The following is a 24,209-nucleotide window of genomic DNA, read 5'->3' as shown; positions in this document are numbered from 1 at the left end:
CCATGATTATGAACTGTGAGTTTTAGGACATTTCCAACAAAAGACACTTAGTCTTTGTTTGAAGGTTGGTTGTTTTGATGAAAAGAATTTAAGAGTCACTTATCTTGTGAAGTTTTTTCGTCACAAGTGTTTATTCTATCAATCTTCGAAGCCATTGAAGATTGTGTTGCTATGAGGTTGGAGACATACTCTAAGCCGGTTGTGTGCTTCATCATTATACTAGTTGAAAAATGATTCTCAAGCTTAGGGGGAGTCAAAGCTAATCGAGTGAAGTGTTCTTTACTTGAAGGGGAAAGATATGCTGCAAAGTGAGAGAGAGCTAGAGTTTCACGACTTAAGAGGAGCTTAAGCTTGCCAAGAGGGGAGTCTCTGTCTTACGGGGAGCTTGAGACATTGCTCATTGATGTCATTGCTTAGAGGAGCCTACGTATCTGAGAGAAAGAGTCTCATATCTAAGGGGAGCCTAGGTGTTCGGTTGAGTGTTGGAGCTCTACAGAGGTAACTATACTTTGAGTTGTCAATATAGATAAGTACTATTTGTAATTGCTTAACAAATATATTAGTGAAATTATCTTTCCATAGGCACACTGCATCCCAGACGTAGGTGTTAATCACGAAACCAAGTTTAACAATATCCAATGTTATTTCTCTTGCTACTTTTAGTCGTAAATTGTTCTGAGAATTGTTGTGACATAGTCCATAACATTCTTCATCGTGTGATAGGTACTTCCATATTATTTTAACACATATTTGCTTTTTTTTTTCCACATCTTTAAATTATTTTTCTGTTGTTTAAACTTTCTAGCCTTATATGTATTTTTTTTAACAAGTGTAGCCACGAACTAGGTGAAGGAGGAGGAGGACAAACATCCTTTCTTCCTTTTTCCTCTTTATATTTATTTTGTTTAATTATTTTTTTTATTTTGAGATTTATTGAGATTTAAATTATTTTTTAGATTGAGATTTTAGATTGAATATCTTTTTAAAAAAATAGTATTTTTTTAAAGAAATAAAATAGTAGTTGTAGATATATTAGAAGTAGGTTTTTAATGCTAATAAAAATAGTTTAGTTTTATTTTACATTTTTCTAAAATTAATGTTATTAGTTTGCTCGTTCTCTTAACATCAAAAATTTAAACGGATAAAAAAGTTTTATTTTTTGTGAGGAAGACATCCTACTCTTATAAGTTCATTTCAATTTTAACATCATGAAACACGTACAATATATGGTGGTTCTAAATAGTATCCAAAAATGGGTGAATATTATTTAAACTTACAACATTCAATAAAAATCACTAATGTTTTAACCTAGTTGGCTTACTCTGTCATATTTGTTGCTAATTCTTTGGACCTCTTATATGACGAGTTGGGAAGGTATCAAGCTAACAATTTCTTAAAATAATTCGTTCAAAATTGTAAAAAAAAATATTTATTGTTAAATTATAAAATAAAATATGACAATGATATTGCATGGAGAGACATATCCTTTCAAAAGAAAATTCTTTTTTGGAGAAATTTTTTAAGTTACAAATAAATTTTGTTGTTGGAACATCACCCAAGTCTCATCCACGCATTTAGAGTAAAAATAAAATAAAATTTTAGTTCAAGACCTAATTTAGTGAGAGAAGATGTTCGAGTAAACAAAAATGGAAGTACAAAACACATATATTAAATTAGAAAACAAATGAAAAATATTTTGTCTCACATTAATAATAAAATAGAGAAAATCAAAGAACCTTATTGAACTAAATACCTCCTTTATAAGACCTAATTCAGAGAATGTGAGTTATAAATCGACAAAGAACTTGGATATCAATAAAAATTAACTATATGACATGAACACAATAGAAAAAATCGAGTTATATCCACATTCACACTTATATATTGATCTTTAATTACACATTTTCTCGTATATACACAAAAGATGTCTATATAATACCCAACTCATTCCATTTCCAATATATTTCAACAAATTTTTCCTTAAAAATAATAGAACTACGAATAGATATTTTACACTTATACCTTATCTCTAACATCTAAAAGCCATCCCATCATAATCTTATAAAAGTAGTTTTATAATTTATTTAAGGGGAAAAAAATATATGAAAACAATGGCTATAAGATATTTTTCCCCTTTGAAAGCCAACAAGATAGCAAGCTGTAACAAGCTATGAGGTGTTGTTTGTTAATGTTAAAGCACATGTGATCATTAATCCATCCAAAAACATGTCTACTCTTTTTGTATTTGAGTGTCCCCTTTCAGATATTTCAATTTGGAGCCATAACCATCACTCACTTTTTTTTGTGACTGCAAAATTATTCTAAACTTATTTCCTTTCATCCCATATCAATTAAATTTTCACCTTTATCTCATGAATGAGAGTTTTGTTTAATTTTTACCATGAAGTAGGTTGCTACTTTATTTTGTTTACTTATTCTTATCTTTACCTGTCATGTCAAGTTAAATTAAACAATCATGTCTCTATGTATTTTTAGAGAAACTTACTTATACAAACTATCCTAAACTATGGAGTTTTGTTACCATTACAACTATAAATCTTTAATTTAGCAAGCATACAATCATTAGTTTGTTAAGTGTTGCAATTAATTATCCCTTCCGTTAGTATATTAATTTAGGGGTCATCGATTAAGTTAAATGTTCAGGGTTGTAATTTAATTTCATAATTAAGGGTAGTTTATTTGTGGATTTTTTAGCATATATTTACATTAAATTATTAAAGTAATATAAAATATTAATTACATATTTACAAGTTTTTTTAAAATACAATAAGAGGTAGAATTATTTGACATATTTCTTAATTGCTAATATATCAGTCAACTTGTACTCGCTTTGATATTAACTCTTATTAAATAATATGTTTATATTAACAATTAATTGAACAAAAATGATAGTTTTCTCTACAATTTGATTTATTTTTTTCCTAAAAAAATGATATTTCTGCCCAAATAACAAAAAAAATAATCAGTATACATTCTAAATTGGATGCATTATAGTCATGTTTATAAAGATGATTTTGGGTCTAGTTTTCATTTACACCCTAGATTTGAAGTCTTGTTTTTCTTTGATCCTTATTTTAAAATGTTACATATTTAGTCATTAAATTTTAAGTTTGGTTTCAAAATGTTACAATTTTAGCTTGAGATTTAAGTTCTGTTTCAATTTGATCCCTAAATTTTAAGATTTGTACTTTTAACTATGATTTTCATTAAATATTCACACTTAGTCATTGGTATTAATATCTATTAATTAATTTAGATTAATTATGAAGTAAAATTTTAAATTTAATTTAATAGTGGATTTTAATTAATTATAGTTCTTTTAAATTAATGAATAGATGTTGACACTAAAGATGAAAAGTGAGTATTTAGTAGTTAGTAGGAGTGTTCGTGGGTTTGGATAGATTAGGTTGAAAGACTACTCATCCCAATTGTTTGGATTATAAATTTCTTCAACCTAAATAAGTATCATCAAAAAATGAACACAACCAAATCTACCTATAGAACATTTGGGTTAGGTTAGCTTGGATTACTGGGGTTTTTATTTAGATTTTTGTTCTAAAAGAAAGTAAAGTATTAATATGTAAAAATTTGATTTAATTATTTTCATTTATAGAATTAAGATTAACAATTCAATTTCAATTTATATAATGTAAAATCTCTTTTCAAAGTGCTAAAAAAATTATTTTAAGAGTTGTTGAGAATAAATTATCCAATAAAAACTAATGAAGTTAAATAAAATTAAAACAAATATATGTGTATCTAATTATATCTAAGTAAAGAAATATATATGTTAAGTTTATAATAAATTCGGTTGATTCTGGTTGGTTTGAGTTCTTTTAGGTGAACACGTGAACCAACCTAACCCATAAAATTTTCATTTAATTAAACCCAACCCAACTCGAAAAAGTTGATAACCCAACCAAAATCGTACGGGTTGGATTGGGTTGATTAATTTTTTCAGATCATAGGTTCTTTTGAACACCCTAGTACTTAGTGAAAATTGACGTTAGAAGTATAAATTTTGAAACCTAATGACTAAATTGAAACGAAACTCAAATCTCAAGGATAAATTTGTAACATTTTGAAATTTATACTAAATTGAAACCAAATTCAAGATTTAAAAACTAAAAAAGTAACGTTTTGAAGCTTAAAAAGAGAATCAAATTGAAATTAAACTCAAAATCTATGAATCAAAAATATTTTTGTTGTTTATTTTATTTTATTTTATTTTATCGTAAGGGACTGAAATTTTGTTTCTTTCAATTATATATTTATTTTAAATTTTAAAAGATGTTTAAGCAACTTAAAACAAAGCCGTTATTCAAGTAAAATCTCACAATATTTATTTTCTAAGTGGGCATTTATTGGCATGACAAATTGATTTAACTGAATTGTTTGTTGGCACCTCGATTCATAAATGCAATATTTATTAACATATTAATATCAAACTATTTATTTATTTATTGTTAATTTCAGAAATGACAAAATTTATATACATTTTTTTATAAGAGAACATACATACGTGTGTGTGAAATTTTATACATAGCAATTAATTTCTTTTTATAATTATTCCATTATTATTTTCTATTATTATTAAATAAGATATTATAATTTGTTACACATCACATCACAACTATTATTTTCCCTTTAACTATTAATTTACTTATATTTTATCAGTGAAACAAGAAAATTATATCATATTTTATTTGTTATAGAAATGAAATAATTACTCAATAATTTTCTGTTACATGTCAAATTTGATGTATTTTAACATATATTTTCTATTTTAAGAGTTCATTTGAGATCAGTCATACTTTGCTTTTAAAAAGTAGTTCTTTTTAATCTGAATCCATTTTGGAAAAATATACATTTTTTAAAACAAAATTTGAGATCTAATTAATACAACAAAAACAGTTTATTTGTAGATTCATTTGTAAATTTATTTAAGAGTTCTTTTCAAATATAGGAAAATAAATCAAAATATTTATAAATATAGTAAAACTCCATCGTCTATCTAGGATAAATTGCGATAGACTAATCTGTATCATGTAGTCTATCGCAATCTATCACAATAAATATTTTCAACAGTTTTATCATTTAAAATAATTTTCTTTTATTTTAATTAACATGAATAGATTGTGTTTTAAATCTTAAAATTATATAAAGGTCAGATATATCCATAAAAGGAAAACTAGGCTATAATATTAGTTTGTTCCATGCTCTTTATGATTGATTTTATTTTATTCTATATATTTTGATTCTCTAAATTTAATCTGCATAGTTTCAATAAATTTTATAAAAGCCTTATCCTTTTCTTTCTATAATCTTCAAAACATATTTACATTATGTATTTTTTATTATATATAAAACTCTCTCACCTTTTTAAACAAAAATTATATATTTATTTCCTTTATCAAACTCATTTTGGTATAGACACATTTGATTGCACCTTTCCATAAAGTTCAAATTTAAAGTATTCTATCCTCACATTTTTTATAACACAAACCCAAACTTCTCAATGAAGATATTTCTTTTAAATTATATTTGAAAGTGTATTATACTTTTACCTAGATAATTGACTCGGTTATCGAGTAAAATTTTATTTTCTCATATAAAAGTTCAAAAGAAGTCTCAAAAATTGAAACGTATAAATTTTAAGAGATGTTACTAATGTCATAACAAAATAAATTGTACTCAAATTCATTAAAAAAAATTAGATTCACTTATATATATCATGCATAAGCTTGAGTTCTTACTCTTGATAAGTGTCAAACTTAACCCGAGAGACAAACCGACTTGTCACGTCGAAAAATTGGTTGCTAGGCTGGACTAGTACTTGCTTTTGTGTGTCATGGCCCTCTTCGTCTTTGGGCACATGAATTGTTTAGAGAGAGAGATTCTCTCTAAAGCTTCTTTGGGCATTTTGAATCTTAGCCACACAGATGGCTAGGGCAACAACCAGAGAACATGAACAAACTTATATAGATATTTTTTTATATTCAAAATTTAAATAAATTTATTAAAAAAAAAAAAAAAAAACATCCCACTCCCAAAATCAACCTTTTCAAAATTATGAAAAAATAAAAGCGTGTATATATATAAAACTGACACTAGAACAACCTTTTTAATGAAATTTGTGAGTTTGAAGTTTTGATACCAATAATCTAAAGGTTTTTTTTCGAACATACTAAAATAAGTCAATTTATTTATAAATATAACAAAATATCATTATCTATTAGTGACATTTTATTATATTTAAAAACAAAAAAAATATATGTTTGGTCTCTAGGTTTTAGATTTAATTTCTATTTGGTCCCTAAGTTTCAAAATGTTATACATTTGGTTCTTAAGTTTCTATTTTGGTATCAATTTAGTCTCTACGTTTCAAAATGTTACAATTGTACCTTTGAAATTTGAGTTTTATTTCAATTTGATCCCTAAGTTTCGAGATATTAGATTTTTAATTTTGATTTTTCATTAAATACTCACTTTCAATTATTGACGTCAATGTTTATTGATTAATTTAAAATAATTATGAAGTGAAAGTTTAAATTTAATTTTAAAAGTAATGCAAAATAGTGAAACTTAATTAATTATAATTCTTTTAATTCTTTTAAATTTATTGAGATACATTAACACTAGAGACAAAAAATGACTATTTAGTAAAAAATCGAGTTTAAAAGTGTAAATCTTAAAACCTAAAGACCAAATTGAAACAAAACTCAAATGTCGAGGGTAAAATTGTAACATCTTGAAACAAAATTCAAAACTTAAAGACAAATGTGTAACATTTTGAAATCTAGAGACCAAAAAGATATTTTTTTCTTAAAAAATATTTAAAATAATTATTCATTATTTAATGGTTAATTTTGTGTATTGACCACACAAATTCATCATGTGAAAATTAGTTTGATTTTTCATCGAAATTAATGAGTTTTTGGAATTTTACCACAATATTTATTAAAGTTCGGTGAATTAATAGAAATTAAATTTGAAAATAAAAATTGCAAGATTCATCTAATTTGGGTTAAAAGGAATTAAAACGTTTGTAAAAATTTATCCATATTCTCATGTCTAGTGTAATTTTTTTTTCCTTTTTCTTTTTTTCTTTGAAAAGGATTTTTTTTTTCTTTTTTCTTAAAATATTTTTATTATAATAATTAATATACATATTATTCCATAAAAGAATAAGATAATTCAAGTTATCATTGGCACATTTTTTTTCCTATTTTTGGGTATTTTGCAACTGCTTTCTTAGGATTGTCATTTCTGTAATAATATTGATGTTTTAACCTATTAATTAATTATTATGACTTCATTGATAGCTTGTTCATTTAATATACTATAAACCAACTCTTCTGATTGGTTTATAATCAATCCTATTTTGTTTTAAAGGAATTTTATGAATTTATTTCTTTATTTAATTTTTTTTAACAAACATATGAGATGAGAGACTTCAAACTTCTAACATTTTAGTCAAGATTATGACTCAATTAGTTGAATTATGCTCAACTTTATTAATTTTAAGTGGTAATTAAACAAAAATTTATCTAATAAATATTATAGTTGAGAAGACGAGAACATATGATATCATGAAGCATACCTTGTCAACATGAGTATAACTCAAGCAACATGCATAAAATTTGAACAATTGACATTGAGATCAGATATTTGATTCCCCTACCTCACGTCTGTTAAAAAATATCTATATCCTACTTTAAAATTTATTAAAAACCTTTTAAACCAATATTTATTGTTTGTATGTGGGTTACAAAAGTTGACCTTGAGAATTCATCATTGTCTCTTAAATCACCAATATTAATTGGAAAAACGTTGTAGGGGTTTGAATTCAATATACATCTTGAAACAACTTGCTCTAATATCATCTTAAATCGACCCAAAAGTTTAAAAAATTATAATATCTAACATTGTGGAGATTTTAAGTTCATTGCTTATAATCTCTAATTTTGCCTATTTGTATTTTAAAAAATCTTTAACAGATTTTAAGTTTTAAAATATGCAATATGTTCCTAAACTTTCAATTTTGCATTCAGTAGATTTTGTCACGTATTAAAAATAAAATAAAAGCAACTAAATCTATTAAATATAAAATTGAAGTACATGTCTAATGAAAATCTAAACTCGAAAATTTGTTTCTAGTAAATTTGTAAAATTTTAAAATTATTAAATAGGTCTAGACTATATTGAACACAAATTTGAAAATTTAGAAACTCACACCTTTTAAGATTTAAAAACCTATTGAACACAAAATTGGAAACTCAAAAACTTAGTAGACACTATTAAAAATTATACGATAAAATAGACCAAAATTTAAAAGTTGATTAATTAAATTTGTAATTTAACTGTGGCCAATCAAAAGAAGAGAACAACAGAAGTGGGTGTACATGCAGACAGAGGATTAAACTTAGGGGGTTTTCTAGATTATTCCATGTGGTTGTGCAGTTCATCAAAATTTTATGGTCCACTAGTGACTTGTGCCATATAAAGTCAATGGCTAAAGGGCAAATGCATACAATCACCACAAATTTTAATTTTTTACTTTTCAATACTTTGGTAAACTTTTACCACCAATGAAAAGTACTTTATATATACATACATATAAAGAGAAAAAGAACTATAGTTCTACTTTTTCTTTATAAAAAAAATATTCTTTTTATTTTTAAAAATTAGGCTATGTAAAATTAGTTTTGACTCAATTTTTATTTTTTAAAAAAGGTGTTATACACGAACCTATCAATTTAAAGAAAATTAAAATTGACTTCTTGACAAATTGAACACACTATCGCACCCAAGCATGTTACATGCTATCAAGCAACTCAGAACTGCTAACATGAATATAGTTTTAATTGATATAAAATTTGTATTATTGACTTCGAAGTTAGAGGTTTAATTTCTCATCTACATAATATCAAAAAAAAATCCAAGGAATTGAAACCAATCACAAGAACTAAAATTTAACTAACAACATAAATTGTGAGTACACATATTTGTTAAATTTGATTGGTTTTTTTTTTTACTTAATTATGATATGTAACTCTTTGGTACTGAGAATTTAAAAGTTTTGTTGACATCACTAAAATGCATCACAATACAACTAATTTCAACTGAATTTAATACTATTTATTAAGGAGTTATAAATAGGTCAAAATATGTGATTATTAAAATAATAGGACAAATGAACACTAGAAAATTTGTGGTATTGATCTCCATGGAAAATCATAATGTGAATGAAAATAGACGATATAGAAGCAAAGAGGAATTTTAGTTTCTATGTGATGATTTTAAGGTTGAAGTCACTATTTTTAGTGGTCAATGTAAACCATTATATGATATTAATATATTAAGTATTTTTTAGTGGTCTTCACCCTTATTGCAAACCCCACGATTCTTCTTTTTCAAAGAAGAAGATAAATATAATTTAAAACTTTTTTGTGGGAATGTCCTGTTCTCAAATGAACTTTTTTTTTTTTTTTTTAATTTTCATTTGTCCCCAAATTGTCCTCTCTCTCTCTCTCTCTCTCTCTCTCTCTCTCTCTTTTCTCTTTTTATTTGAGACGAAAATGAAATTACAAGTGGAGGGCACTAAGTTTAGAATTTTTTTACATAAGAGAACTACTTTAAAGTATTCCTTTTAGAAAGTAGTCTAGGCCATTTGTGGGCTATATGCATGCATTTTTCATATATATGTTTTTTTTAATAATTTTTTTACAATTTTTTTTTCAAAAATAATTTGATTGGTTCATTTTAGCCAAACAAAACCCATCTCTTTTTTCTTGTTTTTTTTTTCTTTTTTCTTTTTTTTTTTTTTTTTTTGGAGAAACAAGGCATTGATCTTAATAATTGGATAACAAGAAAGCATATGAGAAAGGAACAATTTTTGTGAAATAGGCCAATAGGGGATGGGGGACAATTTGGGTAAAGAAGTCAATTTAATGATTTCAAAATTGTAATAGGAGTATACCAACAAATAAAATAAAAATCAAAGGTCAAAAAGAAAAACATTAGTATTTGTTTTTCACTTCTTTGGTGTTGTGTTTAATATTGATGGTCGAAAAAGTGAATTAAGAAAGTAAGTCTCTGTGATCAAGATTTAGTTAAAAAATTAATTTTTATTAACTTATCGATTATTTTAGATTTTTTCGATACATTTCGAATAGATTACACATCAAAAAAATATTACCTCAAATGCTTACGTAATTTTTCAAATCTTTAGCTCTATTTTTATTTCCATAATTTTATACAATTATATCAAATAAATTAGTTTATTTTTAAAATTTACTTTATAAGAGACCTATTAAAAAAATAGATACAAAGTTGGAGGAGTAACTTTACTCTTCATTTGACCCATGGATGGGTCCCACAATTAAAAACATACCTTTCATGACTTATTAACTTCTTCCCATTCAAGCAATTAAAATTTCATTTGGTAACTATTTGATTTTTTTGCTTTTTTTCTTCTAAATTAGTGTACTTCTTCCCCTTTATATATTAATCATCTTCCCCCATCTTCTCCCTCGCTTCAATCTTCCTCCTTCTTCTGCTTCACTTTCTTCCAGCTATGGCTTCTGCACGTGCCATGCTCGTGCTCGCCCTCTCTCTTCTTGCTCTTTTCTCCTCTTCCATTGCTCAATCTCCTTCCCCTGCTCCAGGTCCCGCCTCCGCCGCCGCACCGCCGCCGTCAAGCCCCCCGCCGGTTGCAGCTCCCCCAACTACACCTCCCCCTGCAGCCTCACCGCCGCCAACCATCTCAACTCCACCGGCGGCGGCTCCTCCCGCCATCCCACCGATGATGGCTTCTCCACCGTCTATGGAGTCAAGCCCAGGCCCAGGCCCAATGCCCGACAGCCCACCATCACCTCCAGGTCCAAGTCCAAGCCCAATGTCTATGTCTCCGCCGACTCCGGCGCCAGCTCCATCGCCGCCGTCTCCTCCGCCGCCGAGCGCGGGATTTTCTATCCACCAGGGTGGTTACAAGGCGGCTGCTGCGGCGGTGTTGGGTGGCCTAGCCGTCTTCTTGGTTTAACACAGCATAACACTTGAATTTGCTGTAGATTATTATTATTATGATTATTATGAGCTCCATACTCATTTGTGTATTCTTTTTTCTTTCTTCATCATTTCCATCTCTTGAGAGCAGCCCTGAGTGATATTTTGTGAGATTTGTTAGCATTTTCATTTTTTCTCTAGCTGAATAAGAGAGACTTGTTTCTTTGTCCATGGTTTCATAATAATTTACTCAAATTATATCTTTTATGCTAATATATATCTTCCTCCCTAGAAATCGAAGATTCAATCTTCATCGAACTGTATATTCAAAAAAAAAAAAGAAACAATTCGAACGATCTAAAGTCAAATTCTAACAATATTTCAATTGGACATGAATTACTATTTTACTAGTTCATTTTTTTTAAAAAAAGAAAAGCTAAGGATTCGAATTGTAGATCTCTTGGTTGCTAACATATCATTATGTATCAATTAAATTAGGTTAGTTTTGGCCGTTTGTGGTTCAATCTTTTAAGTGTTTAAATTATTCAATTATGCTGGAGATAAATAGCGAACGTAAATGATTTCTCCATAAGAGAAGGAGAGGGTTGCAATAATTTAACAAATGAGGGGAATAATGCAAATAAAAAGAGAGAGAATGAAAAAGAATAGTGAAGGATATGAAGATATATTCATAATTCTAAACTATTAAATGGTAGTGAGCGAGCAATTATTAAGAATGCAGCTCAAAAATGAATACAAAAGGCCAAAACTAAAGTAGATGAATTGTGAGAAAGAAAAAGGAGGTTAGTTGGTAGGGTTAGAGAGGGGTAGATGGAGGAGTTGTAAGGGAAGGGAGAAAGGAGTAATGAGATGATGGATGAGTGACTTTGTGGTGGGGAAGGGAATGGGGAGAAGAAAAAGTTAAAGAGCCAGCTGTTGAGGTAAGCAATTTGTGGAGGCCAAATTCCCCTTTGGTTTTGGGAATTTTGTCCACTTGAATCTCTTTTTGAGCCAAGCAAAATAAGTATTCAACTACAATGCATCTACTTTCAAATAATTTCTAAATACAAAAGTATTTAGTTTTGCATCCCCAACCATACCTATTTTTATACATTCCCACTTAATTGTTTGATTATTCTTTTTTTTGAAATATTTTAATTCTTTTTTGGTGTAAATGATGAGAGGTAATGTATAAACATGAATGCAATCTTGAGATGTACGAGTATTATCCTTTGTAGATATATCAATCTAAGTATAGTTTAAGATACAGAATATTATTTTAGTGGTTTGATTTACAATTTTACAGTTGTTGAATGCGACAAAAAGAAATCCCAAATATTGACAATGCATAATCATCTGTCTTTTTTTCCACTTAAGTTTAACAATTGAGAGATCGAAATGAAATTATCACTTTTTTAGATCAAAATTGGTATCTTATCTCTTGGATAATGTCTAGATTGGAGTTTAGTCTTAACCATCATGGAATTTTTTTATTTAAAAAAAAATTGAGAGAGAGACTAACTTAGTAGTGGTGGAAGCATAGGCAATACATGGAAGGGGGTAGCGATGGCTAGAATTTGTAACAAAACGACTGAGTGGGAAAATGATGTTCACATGGGTCTTTTAACAAAACAAACACCAAAATCCAACAAGAGAAATGCAAAAATATATATAAGAAGAATGGAGGAAGAATATGGCCAAGTCGTAACTATTTCTTTTTTTCTTTTTTAAAATTAAGTCTATTTTCTCTTTTTCATTACCATGATTTGCATTTTTCTTTAATTACAATGATTAAACTCTTAGTTAAACTCAAAAACCAAAAATAATTTTTTAGAAGTCACTTTTTTTAGTTTTCAAATTTTGGCTTTATTTTTTAAACTATTGGTAAATAGTAGATAATAAAGAAGAAATTTGAATGTGAAAATAATGCCTATAAACTTAATTTTTTAAAATAAAAAATAAATAAAATAGTTACAAAGTGACTCGTTTCTTTCTAAGAAAAAAGAAATGGGTCATCCTTTCTTAATTCGAGAAAGACTATTGATTTGTTTAATAATTAGTAGTTAAAGCTCCATTAACATGTTTAGTAATATCTTTGTTTCTTGTTTTGTGCTTTTCAATAGTACTTTTCAAATATATTCAAATTTAACAAACACAACATTACTCTCTGAAAAACTACATTTTTATATATGTTAAAAAAAGCCTGGACTTCTAAATCATTTATAAAAGTGTAAAATATAGAACAGACAAGTTGGCAAACAAACTAGCTAGTTTTTCTTCTTTTTTTTTTTCTTTTTTTTTTAATAATAATTAAAAAAAAAATTGACTAGCTCCCGAAGAAAGGTAACAAAGGTATGTTAAAATAGGTTGTTAAGAAAGTCATTTTAATTTATTTATGATTGGTGGTTAGATACAATTTAACGAGTTTTATGTTTTTTTTAATATAATATTAGAGTATTGAACTCAATTACAGTTGAATTATACTCCTTTTGACGTACAAATCTAATGAGTCAAATATGAAATAAAGAAACTTGTAAGTAAAGAAACTTATTCTTAAATGTAATTAATAAAAAGTCCTTAAAAAGGGTAAAAATAGATAGATGATTAAGCATATTATTAAAATAATTACAACATAATTTCTTCCTGTCATGACGAATAAATATAGAAATTCTCTCATGGTCCTAACATCCATGAATATTAAACATCCATTTATATCTCTAATGTCTTTTATAAATACTCGTAAAATATAAAAAATGTAATCTATAGAAATACTAATAACAATATCCATAACTTAGTTCGGAGGTAAAAAAAACTTAATTATTAATCTAAATAAATTTTATAAATTTTTTACTTACAAAAATATCCGTCGACATATCAGTGAAATTAAAATCTCGATATCAATATCAATATCGACATCAATATTTTAATCATTGGTTAGACTACAAGTTTAGTGCTTGAAGTTTTAAGTTTATGTCAATTTATTCTTAAGCTTTTAAAAGTGATGAACAAGTAAATTTAAATTTTATATCTAATTGATTCCCTAAACTTTAAAAAATGTCTTATAGGACCTTAAACTTTTAATTTTTAATCTAATACATCTCTAACATTTTTCAATTTTGTTTTAATAGGTCCTTTGTCTCATTCAACAATTTTTAAAACCCACATACTTATTAGTTGCAAAGTTGAAAGTTCAAAGTTCTGCTAAATATAAAATTCAACTAGATATCTATTAGGTGAATTAATTTTTAATTTTTTACAAATTTTGAATATGTCTATTACTTATCAGACACAAAACAGAGAATTCACAAACCTGTCAAACATTTTAAAGTTCAAAAACTCATTATACACTCCATTGTGAGTTCAGAAACCTGTTAGACCTTTTAAAAAACATTACAACGATATTTTGGACACAAGCTTAAAAATTTCAGGGATTAAAACTTGAAATTTGACAAAAACTTAACTCACATCCTAATAAAACATTGATTACAATACCTTTTTTTGTTCTTGTAAAGCACCAATCTATGATAAAAGAGGGATTAGATACTAAGAACCATAGACTATAATGTCCAACTCAATACTTTAAAAGATGGAAGCATAAAGGCATTGGATTCCACCTTCAAAAGAGGAAGAGCTCTAACAAATTAAGAATCACCTCATCCTTTTATCTTCACCTTCCCCCTGCCTTTAGAATAGCATATGATAATGGTATAAAGCTATAAAAAAAATAAATAATGGATGTTGTTTTAAATAACATAACTATACTTAAAACTCACTAAGCAATCATTAAAAGCTGTCACAACAAACCTAAACAGTTATTATCAGTTTCAAACTTCATTTGACATATTTTACCATTCAAGTTTTCTTGCTTTCTTTTTCTTTTCTTTTCTCATCTCGACTGTTTGAATCCGTTTGCACATAGTTCAATTATTCTCACATAACAATGATCTCACTCTACTACACTTGATTATGAAGGTGACTGATCCCACATAAGTGGCTTGAACCCATTCTCTCTAAACCAACTCATAGTTTGTATCATGCAAAACTATCACGACCAAAATATCTTATTACAAGGATGGACATCAAACTACCACCTTATGTGTTTTTAAAAATTCACATAAGGTAGTGGTTCACAGTTCCGTTCGGTTCAATTTAATTGCGAGGACACTCACTGTTCGATTTGGTAGTTAGATCGAACCAAACCAAAGAATTTGATTTTAAATATATACCAAACTGAATCGAACTGTTTATTTTCTCCAAATCGAGCTGACGTTTATATATTTTTTGTTTTCCTATATATATAACCAAACTAAACCGAACTGAATATTATAGTTCAGTTTGGAGCAAATAAATAATCCGTTTCAATTCGTTTTTATAATATATATATTATAAATGGTTTGGTTTGGTTAATTTTAATGAACCACCCTAACTAAGACTGTTGTTATAAATTTGGCTACCGATTAAAAAGGGCTTCTTAAAATTCCAAAAGTAAATAAAAGAACTTTAAGTACTAGTGTTTGTATTTTTCATAGAAAAAAGCATTTCACTTAAAAGATCCCCCAAACATTCTCTGACTCCCAACCTGCCTAGACTAATTTCAATCTAGTAAGAAAATTCAATATCAAGCAGGATAGTAATTAGAGCATTATATATGGCATTATTAATTGAGTCATAATGAAGATCATTATTTATTGAGTCATAATGAAGATGGAAAAAAAGAACAGTAAAGAGAACAGGAAGGCCTTATCTAGAACAACAACTGCTGCACGACAACCTTCTTGTGAATGCCATTATGTGGGGGCAGTTTAATCCAGCCGTTTTCATTGGATTCTTCCAGTACTCAGTTGCCGAAGGTTATCCAGAACCATCAGGGAGGGTTTTTCATCCTCAGTTGAATAGTAAACCTGCAACAGCATCAGAAACTTGAATTAACTATTACTCCTTGGACCAGTGTTCTTTAAAGCTCAAGGTGCAATAAAATGCAATAGCCTTTTAAGACTTAAGTGCAAGTCGTAGAAAAGAACATGAGCTTTTTTTTTTTTAGGTATACTGTACATAAAAGTATTACTTTAAGAAGAGAAAGTATAGTTGAAATGAAAATATGGAAAGAAAAAAAAAAAAAAACCCTAAACACAAGATTTTGTATTTAGGTTTAGTAAATTTGATTTTTTTTAATTAATAAAGAACGAAAACTCTAATTATAACTATTTTTTAAAAATAATGAAGAAGCCCCAAGGCCCAGCGCTTTGAGCTTTGGGGCTTCACTGAGGCAAACCTTATTTTATGAATATTGCCTTGAAAAGGCGATGCACCATACCTATGTCTTGAGTCTAGGTGCATCTAGGCATGAGTATGAGAGGGCTTTTTAAAATACTACTTGTGACATTATTGAATTTCTAGAGGTGAAAGAATGTAATTATGATTAACGACTTACATGAAATGACTTTTCAAGTGCTTAAAAATAAAGACCTCAAAAGGAATACTCTTTTTTCTCTCTCTCTAGATTGTTCATGGGTGATTGGAAGCTATAGTAAAATTGCCTAAGTCGTAAAAAATAGGTTAAATTACAAATTTGATCCATATGGTTTGAAGAAAGTTGGAATTTAGTCTCCAAGTTTTAAAAGCTAAAATTTAATCTCTATGGTTTGATGAAACTCTTATAAATAATCTCTATAGTAGGAGCTATTTATGCGAGTTTTATCAAATCATGAAGACTAAAAACCTAGCTTTTAAAATTATAGAGTAAATTATAACTTTCTCCTAACCATAGGAACCAAATTTGTAATTTAACCTAAAAGTTACTTCTAAACTTTGCCATTTGTATTATAATATCTATATTCTTCCAAAAGTTGCATTACTATCCTTTAACATTTCATAATTGTTTCAACACTACTCTTAAAGTAGAAATTCTTTATAATTTTGAATGGAAATTGAGACTTTTAATAGAGTTTAGGTCTTAATTTTCATAATAGACCAGCACACAGCTCAATTCTGAATTTTAATGGATTTTGAATTCAAGGATAATTGTGAGAGAATGATATTGAACGTTTTGAAAGAAGGATAAGGATATTTTTTAAACGAAGGACAAAGTCTAATAGTATTAATTATAATCTAGCCCTAGGAAAACTACCGTTTTCTACTTCAAAGGCACAACAATATTGGTGGAACGATCCCGATGAAATGAGTGGGAGCCTTCCAACATACTATGGCCTACCCATCAGATGAACAACAAAATTAAACAATTGCAGATTTCAGACATCACAACAAAAAGAAATGACACTGGGCCATCATAAAAGGAAATTAAGGCCACAAGTCAGAGACTCTGAGTCGAACCTGCACAAGTGATGGGACAAATAAACGGTTAGTATGAATATCATTATAGGAAATGTATGCAATGAACAAACTGAAAGCCTTGGTTTCTTATAAATGTATGATTCTTTTGGCTTTGCCCTTCCAAATGGGAAGGACAGTTTCTAAAGAATCAAATGGTAAAATACAATTTGTTTAAGAATTCAATTGAGAAACAGGGGGTTGACAACATTCTGTTTATAGATCTGGGGAATTTATGCAACACAAATTACAGAACATGATTTCAGCAGTTTGTCTGTGGGTCCTAAATCCACAGAAAACCTCTGACTGATTATTTAACTATGGTAAATTTAAATACTTCACTAGCATCATAATTACTGGGTGCAACACAAAAATGTCAAAAAAAGAAGAAACCAGAGGACCTAGGATGCCCTGGATCCGAAAGACACTGAGTCTTAAGAACGAACAATCGAACTAGCCCGGGTAAGGAAAGATTAAGGATAAGGAGAAAGACATGGTAGGTTATGTGATTCGGCTCTTATTGAGTCTACAGCCACCATGCAACCACCAGAACCAATTTCCTTGATTCAGAGAATAGAAGTCAAGAATATAAGCTCTCATTTAGTCCACTGTTCTATCTATCACCGAGATTTAGGTTAAATTATAAAAAATATCCATGAATTTTGTATTTAAAAAATATCCCTATTCTTTTAAAAGTTGTTATATTACCACTAACCTTTCAGAACCGTTTCAAAACTACCTTCAAAGTATAAATCATTTAGAATTTTGAACAAAATTGGGACCTAAAACAATGTGGCAATTAAATTTTTGTTTTAGGCCACCATTACACCATTCCAACTCTCACTTTCCGTCCAAAATTCTAAAAGATCTTTACTCCAATGGTAGTTTTCAAACGTTTATGAAAAGTCAAGAGAAATGTTGCAACTCTTGAAGTATAAAGATTCTTTCGAAACAAAACGCAAAAATTCGAAATGTTTTTTATATATAATTTAACCATATATTTACACCAGTTATATAGCCACTAACATCACCATATAAGTAAACAAAGCATTTAATAGTCGATGGTGTGGGAATGACAAACTGATAGGCCGAGATGTCAATTACATAAATAATCGAAGATTTCAAAGTGACATCTCATGCCTATAAACTTACTAAACATAACATATATCATAATTCATAATTTTATTTAATGAAATGTACTTATTGGTGACTAACAGAGCTTTGTTGCCCCCTGTTCGGTATAACATCCAACAAGATAATTCAAGTAAGTGACCCTTTAAGTAAGGTTTTAGAAGAAACAACTCCATCCATATCTGTTGTCCTACACTGAAGACAGATTCATAGACCATAACCAATCCTGAAAGTAGCAGGCTCTGCTTAAGCTTCACATTAAATATCAATTCAAGATTTTTCAACTGTTCATGAACATATCCATGTAAACTTATATTGACACTACTGTTTTTTCCTTCATATCCATAAGTGCCTGAGCTAGTTTACATGTACCTCAAATATTCTTACGAGACAATTATTTGCCTCTAATACATCGGGTCGTCATGGATATTCTTAGGATATTAAATCCTAAATAGAATCCCACCAACCATGGTCTAAACGCTTATTGACAGTCCCAATTATTTTGCTTAAAAAAAAACAACTATTCAAGTCAGAGAAGAATATGGGTGCACTCTTCAAGTGCCTTCTTATCAAACCACGCAGTAGCCAGGAGGTGAAATAGATAACATCACTATTCACTAACACATAGCATAATGACTTGTCTAAATGCTAAGAACATCTCATAAAAGGGCGACTTCACTTGCTGCCATGGTAGCTAAGAAGGAGAACAACTCTAAAATAGAATGATGCTACCTGAGGTAGTGCCTTCTTGAGTTCTAAGACCTTTTAGGCATTGTTACGTAACTAAATCTTCAACAGCTGTTCCTAGATGAGTACCGGAGGTTTAGAGTTTTACATTCACCAAAAAGTGAAGTTACACTATTGCAGACTGCAGTACAAGGAAAGGAAGAGAGACAGCAATTGAGTTGAAGCTCCTGATATATTCACCTATTTGATGATGACAAGTGAGATCAGTACATAGTCCCTTATATATACAATCTCTAAGATTAGAAGTAGTAAAATACATAGATTCTACACTAACAGAACATGAAGACATCTATTATGACCAATGTGGTACTTAAGTGGCTTGGCTCTCTCACCTCAGCTAGCTTTTGGGGTGTGGTTCTCCAAGGTGTTTAAGTACCTAACAATGATATTAAAGTCAGTTGTCGACGTTCCAGAGAGGAGAACCGGCATAGGGTTTTGATTGGGTGTTTCCAAATAAAGTACCATCGATCTAGCCGTCGAGACGTCGGCTTTTCAGAGACGAGGTATTGTTAGGAACCAAGGTAGCATAGGCTACCTTTGTCCCACATCAGTTAGAATGGGATGACCAACATGGTACTTAAGTAGCTTGGTTCTCTCACCTCAATAGCTAGCTTTTGGGGTGTGGTTCTCCAAGGTGCTGAAGTATCTAAACTCAAAAACCCAAACAAACAGATAGCAGAAACTAAACAGTTTACAGTCCAAAAAAAGGCAAAAGTCTTCTCATGGTCGCTAGCATATAGAAGCTTGAATACCCATGAGAAGCTACAAAAGGAAGTTTCAAAAGTGGATGATCTCTCCTTCTATATGTTGCTTATACCTTCAAGAGGAGAGTCCATTCATCACTTGTTTCTACATTGTTCTTTTGCGTCTAAAAGGGTGGCTGGCTATTTTTAAAGTGCTAGGGGTGGTTTTTTGTTTACCTAAGAAGATTGATGATTGACCTATGGAGGCACTCGATAGTAGGTTTGTGGGTGGCAAGGGAAAAGTCCTTTGGAAATGTGCTACGAAATCCCTCCTGCGCGACCTTTGGAGGGAAAGGAATAGCCAAGTGTTTGAAAACAAGTTCTTTCTTATGATTCCTTCTGGGTTTTAGTGCAACACAACCCTCTTGGTAGTATACAAATCATACAAAATTACTTGCAATTACAACCTCTTATGATTATTAATAATTAGAAGGCTGTCCTTGTTGGTTTTGTGGTGAGGGGCAGTCTCTACCCATTGCCCTTGGGTTGTTCTTTGGTTCTTTTGAGGTATATACATCTCTGTTCTTACCAAAAAAAAAAATTAATAATGACAATAGTAATAAGCAGTTTACATCCGCAAAAATATAATATTGACTACCTTCACCATTTATCTTTGAATTTTTAAACGAATTTCAACTTGAACAAAAGAGAAGTCAATAGTAGACCAGGGAATACTCCATTCTTGTGTCTTTTTCTTGACACAATATGATGATATCTGAGCATTTATGTTTAAAAGGTACCGAGTTCTAAAGTCCTAAATTACACGATATGGACAGCAAAATATCAAACTGATACTTGGTTAAATGGCATAATATAAAGAAATCCAGCAATACATGCACAAGAAAGCTCCGTAATCCAAAGAGTATAGAATACACTTTCGTTTGAAAATTTCTTAGCTACAAAGCAAAGCGACATCATGTTCAATAGAATCCAACTCCAAGCTTCATAACTATAAATAGTATGCCAGGACGATTACTGATCTTTGAGTTATAGTGGTAAACCCTTGTACAATTTTCTCTATCTAATTTCAAGTCCTTCAACGGTTTTCTATAAGTCATTACAGATTCACATCACAACAACTTTCCCACCAATCCTTGTTCCTTCTATCCAACAATCAATCATTTCCAGTATCGAAACAACAAGCGCATACATGACGACGGATCTCCAATGATTTTAAGCACTCTACTTGCTCATGTAATCGATAATCCATTGGTATCTACAAGGATATTTACGAGTCTGGCAGCAATGACTTTGGATGAAAATAATATATTTCTTAACTATTTGTCATCTATAATATCAAATCGTCGATCTCGATCTATGAGCACCTTTCACTCGAGTAATTTCAGTACCTGGATCGGAGAATAACCACAGAACAATGGCGCAAAAGACGATGATGAAAGGGATGGAGTGGACGAAAATCTTAGCGAGCTTAAGATGGCGACGTTTTTTCTCGGCCGCATGAGAGAACGGATTGAACGTCGGCAGGTAAGGCTCTGATTCCAAGCCGGAACTCACACTCGAAGATCTGAAGATTACGGATTGCGACGACGACAACGATGGACCTACAAATCCCCTATCCGAGACTACAGAGGCGCTCGACGATCTCTTCATCTGCTTCGTTTTCCAGTCGCCGGAGAAATCAAGGGGAATGGATAACTGAAACCTCAAAGTTTGAGATATGTGGAAAATGAGAACCAATGGGCAATCGCTTTTCAGTTCAAAGCGGGGTGGAAGGAAAATTTCAATGAATAACCCAAAACCCAAAACCCAAAAACTTTTCTGACCTTTCTTCGTGTGAAATTTCAAAACTACCCCTAATTTTTAAAAAGCCTTCACACCACATTTCTTCTTCTACCATTTCTTTAGTCCTTCATTCAATGTGAATTCAATACACCATCAACATTCCACCAAAACATTTATTCCCAACTAATATTCTGAAGAGAATGGACTTCCCCATGAAATTCTCTCATTGTTCTCTCAGAGTTTCAGCCCAACATCTTCAGATTCTCTCGTAGTTTTTTCTCGTAGCTTTTATCGTCGGATTCAATCCACATTTCTTCTTCCTTCAACGGTTTCTTCAGCCCTTCATTCAATGTATGATTTCTTCTCTCATATCGCTTTCATAATAAGTGTCGTTTAGCATTAAATTACTACACAATCGTTTATAATTTACTATACGATCGTGTATAATTTACTACATGATCGTTCATAAATTACAATACGATCGTGCAGTAATTATAAACGATCGTTTAGTAAATTATAAACGATTGTTTAGTAATATATGCAATGAGTATTCTTAAGGAATCGTTTATTATGCGATCGTTTAGTAAATTACTATGCAATCGTTTACTATGCTATCGTTTATAAATTACTACACGATCGTTCATAAATTATAAATGATCGTTTAGTAAATTATAAATGAACGTTTAGTAAATTATACACGATCGTATAGTAAATTATAAACGATCATGTAGTAATTTATACACGATTGTTTAGTAATATATGCAATGAGTATTCTTAAGGAATCGTTTACTATGCGATCGTTTATAAATTACTACACGATCATTCATAAATTGCAACACGGTCGTTTAGTAAATTATAAAAAATCGTGTAGTAAATTATACACGATCGTGTAGTAATTCATAAACGATTGTGTAGTAATTTATACAATACGATCGTTTATACATAACTATGTGATCGTTTATACATTACTATGCGATCGTTTAGACATTACTATGCAATTGTTTACTACATGGTCGTGTAGTGATTTATACACGATCGTGTAGTAATTTATGATCATTCACTTATCAATGATTTGTTAATTCAATTGTAGATCAATGGGCTACTTCGCATCTTTATACGATTTGGTGGGGATTATAATGAGTCCGGAAGAAATTATGTTGGTGGTCATATAAAAGGTCTGAAAGTCAGAAATGATATAACAGTTAGTGAATTAGTGAGTATGATGCACCAACGACTAAATATCGATCCGGATATGTCTGATATACACATCAAATGTTGCTATAATCTGTTGGTCCCGGCTCCCCCAATTGACATAGTCGACGATAAAGATCTTAGCTTCTTTTTAGAAGGTAGTGAGGCATCTTGGATACCATTATTTGTATCAGTTACACCTGCTAACAGTCATAGAGTACACCAGTATTGCAATCCAACCGATCAAACCAATCCAATTTATACCATGTCTTGACTTTATGATCATATTGAGCTATGTAACTTGGGAGATGACCGAAGTGAAGCTTGGTTTGGTCGGAACAGTGAACCTAGATGTACTTCACAATTCAATACTGAATATGAATATGGACAAACTTCTTCAACACCTAACATCCATGTTCCAACCCCACCTGCTCCCATTCCACCGGTTGTGATGCCTTCGGTTCTAATGCATTCCACTGTTCCAACAGAACCATTTGTTGATATACCCGGATCATCAGAGGGCCCATCGTATGACAACCTCGTCACAATACCTCATAACTGTCTGAATGACGAGGATATAAAGGCCGGTCAAATTTTCTTTTCGAAATATGATTTGTCAGTTAAATTATCGATGTTTGCAATAAGAAAGAACTTTGACTACCGCGTAAAAAAGTCGATGAAGAGCTTGCTAACTGTTCGGTATTCGGTGGAGAAATGCAAGTGGAGGGTCTGTGCCAAAAAAATAAAAGTGATTCCTTCAAAGTGACCAAATATCCCAGCAAACATACATGTTCTCTTGAAATGAGAACTGGTAATCATCGACAAGCAAAAAGTTGGGTTATCGAACACTTAATAAAGTCCAAATACAAACAAGTTGGCCGAACCGACCGCCCAAGAGATATGATTGAGGATGTCTGACGAGAATATGGAGTGAACATTACCTACGAATGGGCTTATCGTGCCAGAGAGACGTTTCCAATCTAGTGATTATATCATATCGTCACATCTCAATTGTAAAGGCAGTTGCAAGGATATTCCCTGATGCATTTCATGCCCTGTGTATATACCATATTCAGAACAATTTGGTGGACAAATTCAAGAATAAGGACATAATCCCACATTTCTACCTAGCGGCGAAAGCATATAGAATGTCTGATTTTCAAACATATAGAATGTCTGATTTTCATATGTATTGGGCTAAGCTCCATCAATATCTTGGTGTGACGGCCTATCTTGAGGAGGTTGGATTACAACGGTGGGCAAGGGTTTATCAAGTTCATTGTAGGTATGACAAGATGA

At 30.2% G+C, this 24,209-nt stretch overlaps 1 protein-coding gene and 1 long non-coding RNA gene across 2 annotated transcripts; one reads left to right on the top strand and one right to left on the bottom strand.

Moving 5' to 3' along the window:
• Nucleotides 1-10,600: 10,600 nt before the first annotated feature.
• LOC120090063 (classical arabinogalactan protein 9-like) lies at nucleotides 10,601-11,065 on the top strand. The gene has a single exon (XM_039047552.1). The coding sequence runs from the start codon at nucleotides 10,601-10,603 to the stop codon at nucleotides 11,063-11,065; it is 465 nt and encodes a 154-aa protein (XP_038903480.1).
• A 7,648-nt stretch (nucleotides 11,066-18,713) lies between these two features.
• Nucleotides 18,714-21,716, bottom strand: LOC120089876. The gene is made up of 2 exons (XR_005485342.1): nucleotides 21,326-21,716; nucleotides 18,714-19,413 (listed from the first exon to the last, which is right to left on the bottom strand). It is a non-coding gene; the product is annotated as an uncharacterized LOC120089876 (long non-coding RNA).
• Nucleotides 21,717-24,209: the final 2,493 nt, after the last annotated feature.

The sequence above is a fragment of the Benincasa hispida genome, chromosome 11, assembly GCF_009727055.1.
Source record: "Benincasa hispida cultivar B227 chromosome 11, ASM972705v1, whole genome shotgun sequence".
Lineage (NCBI taxonomy): Eukaryota > Viridiplantae > Streptophyta > Magnoliopsida > Cucurbitales > Cucurbitaceae > Benincasa > Benincasa hispida.
This window is presented reverse-complemented; position numbering and strand designations above follow the sequence as displayed.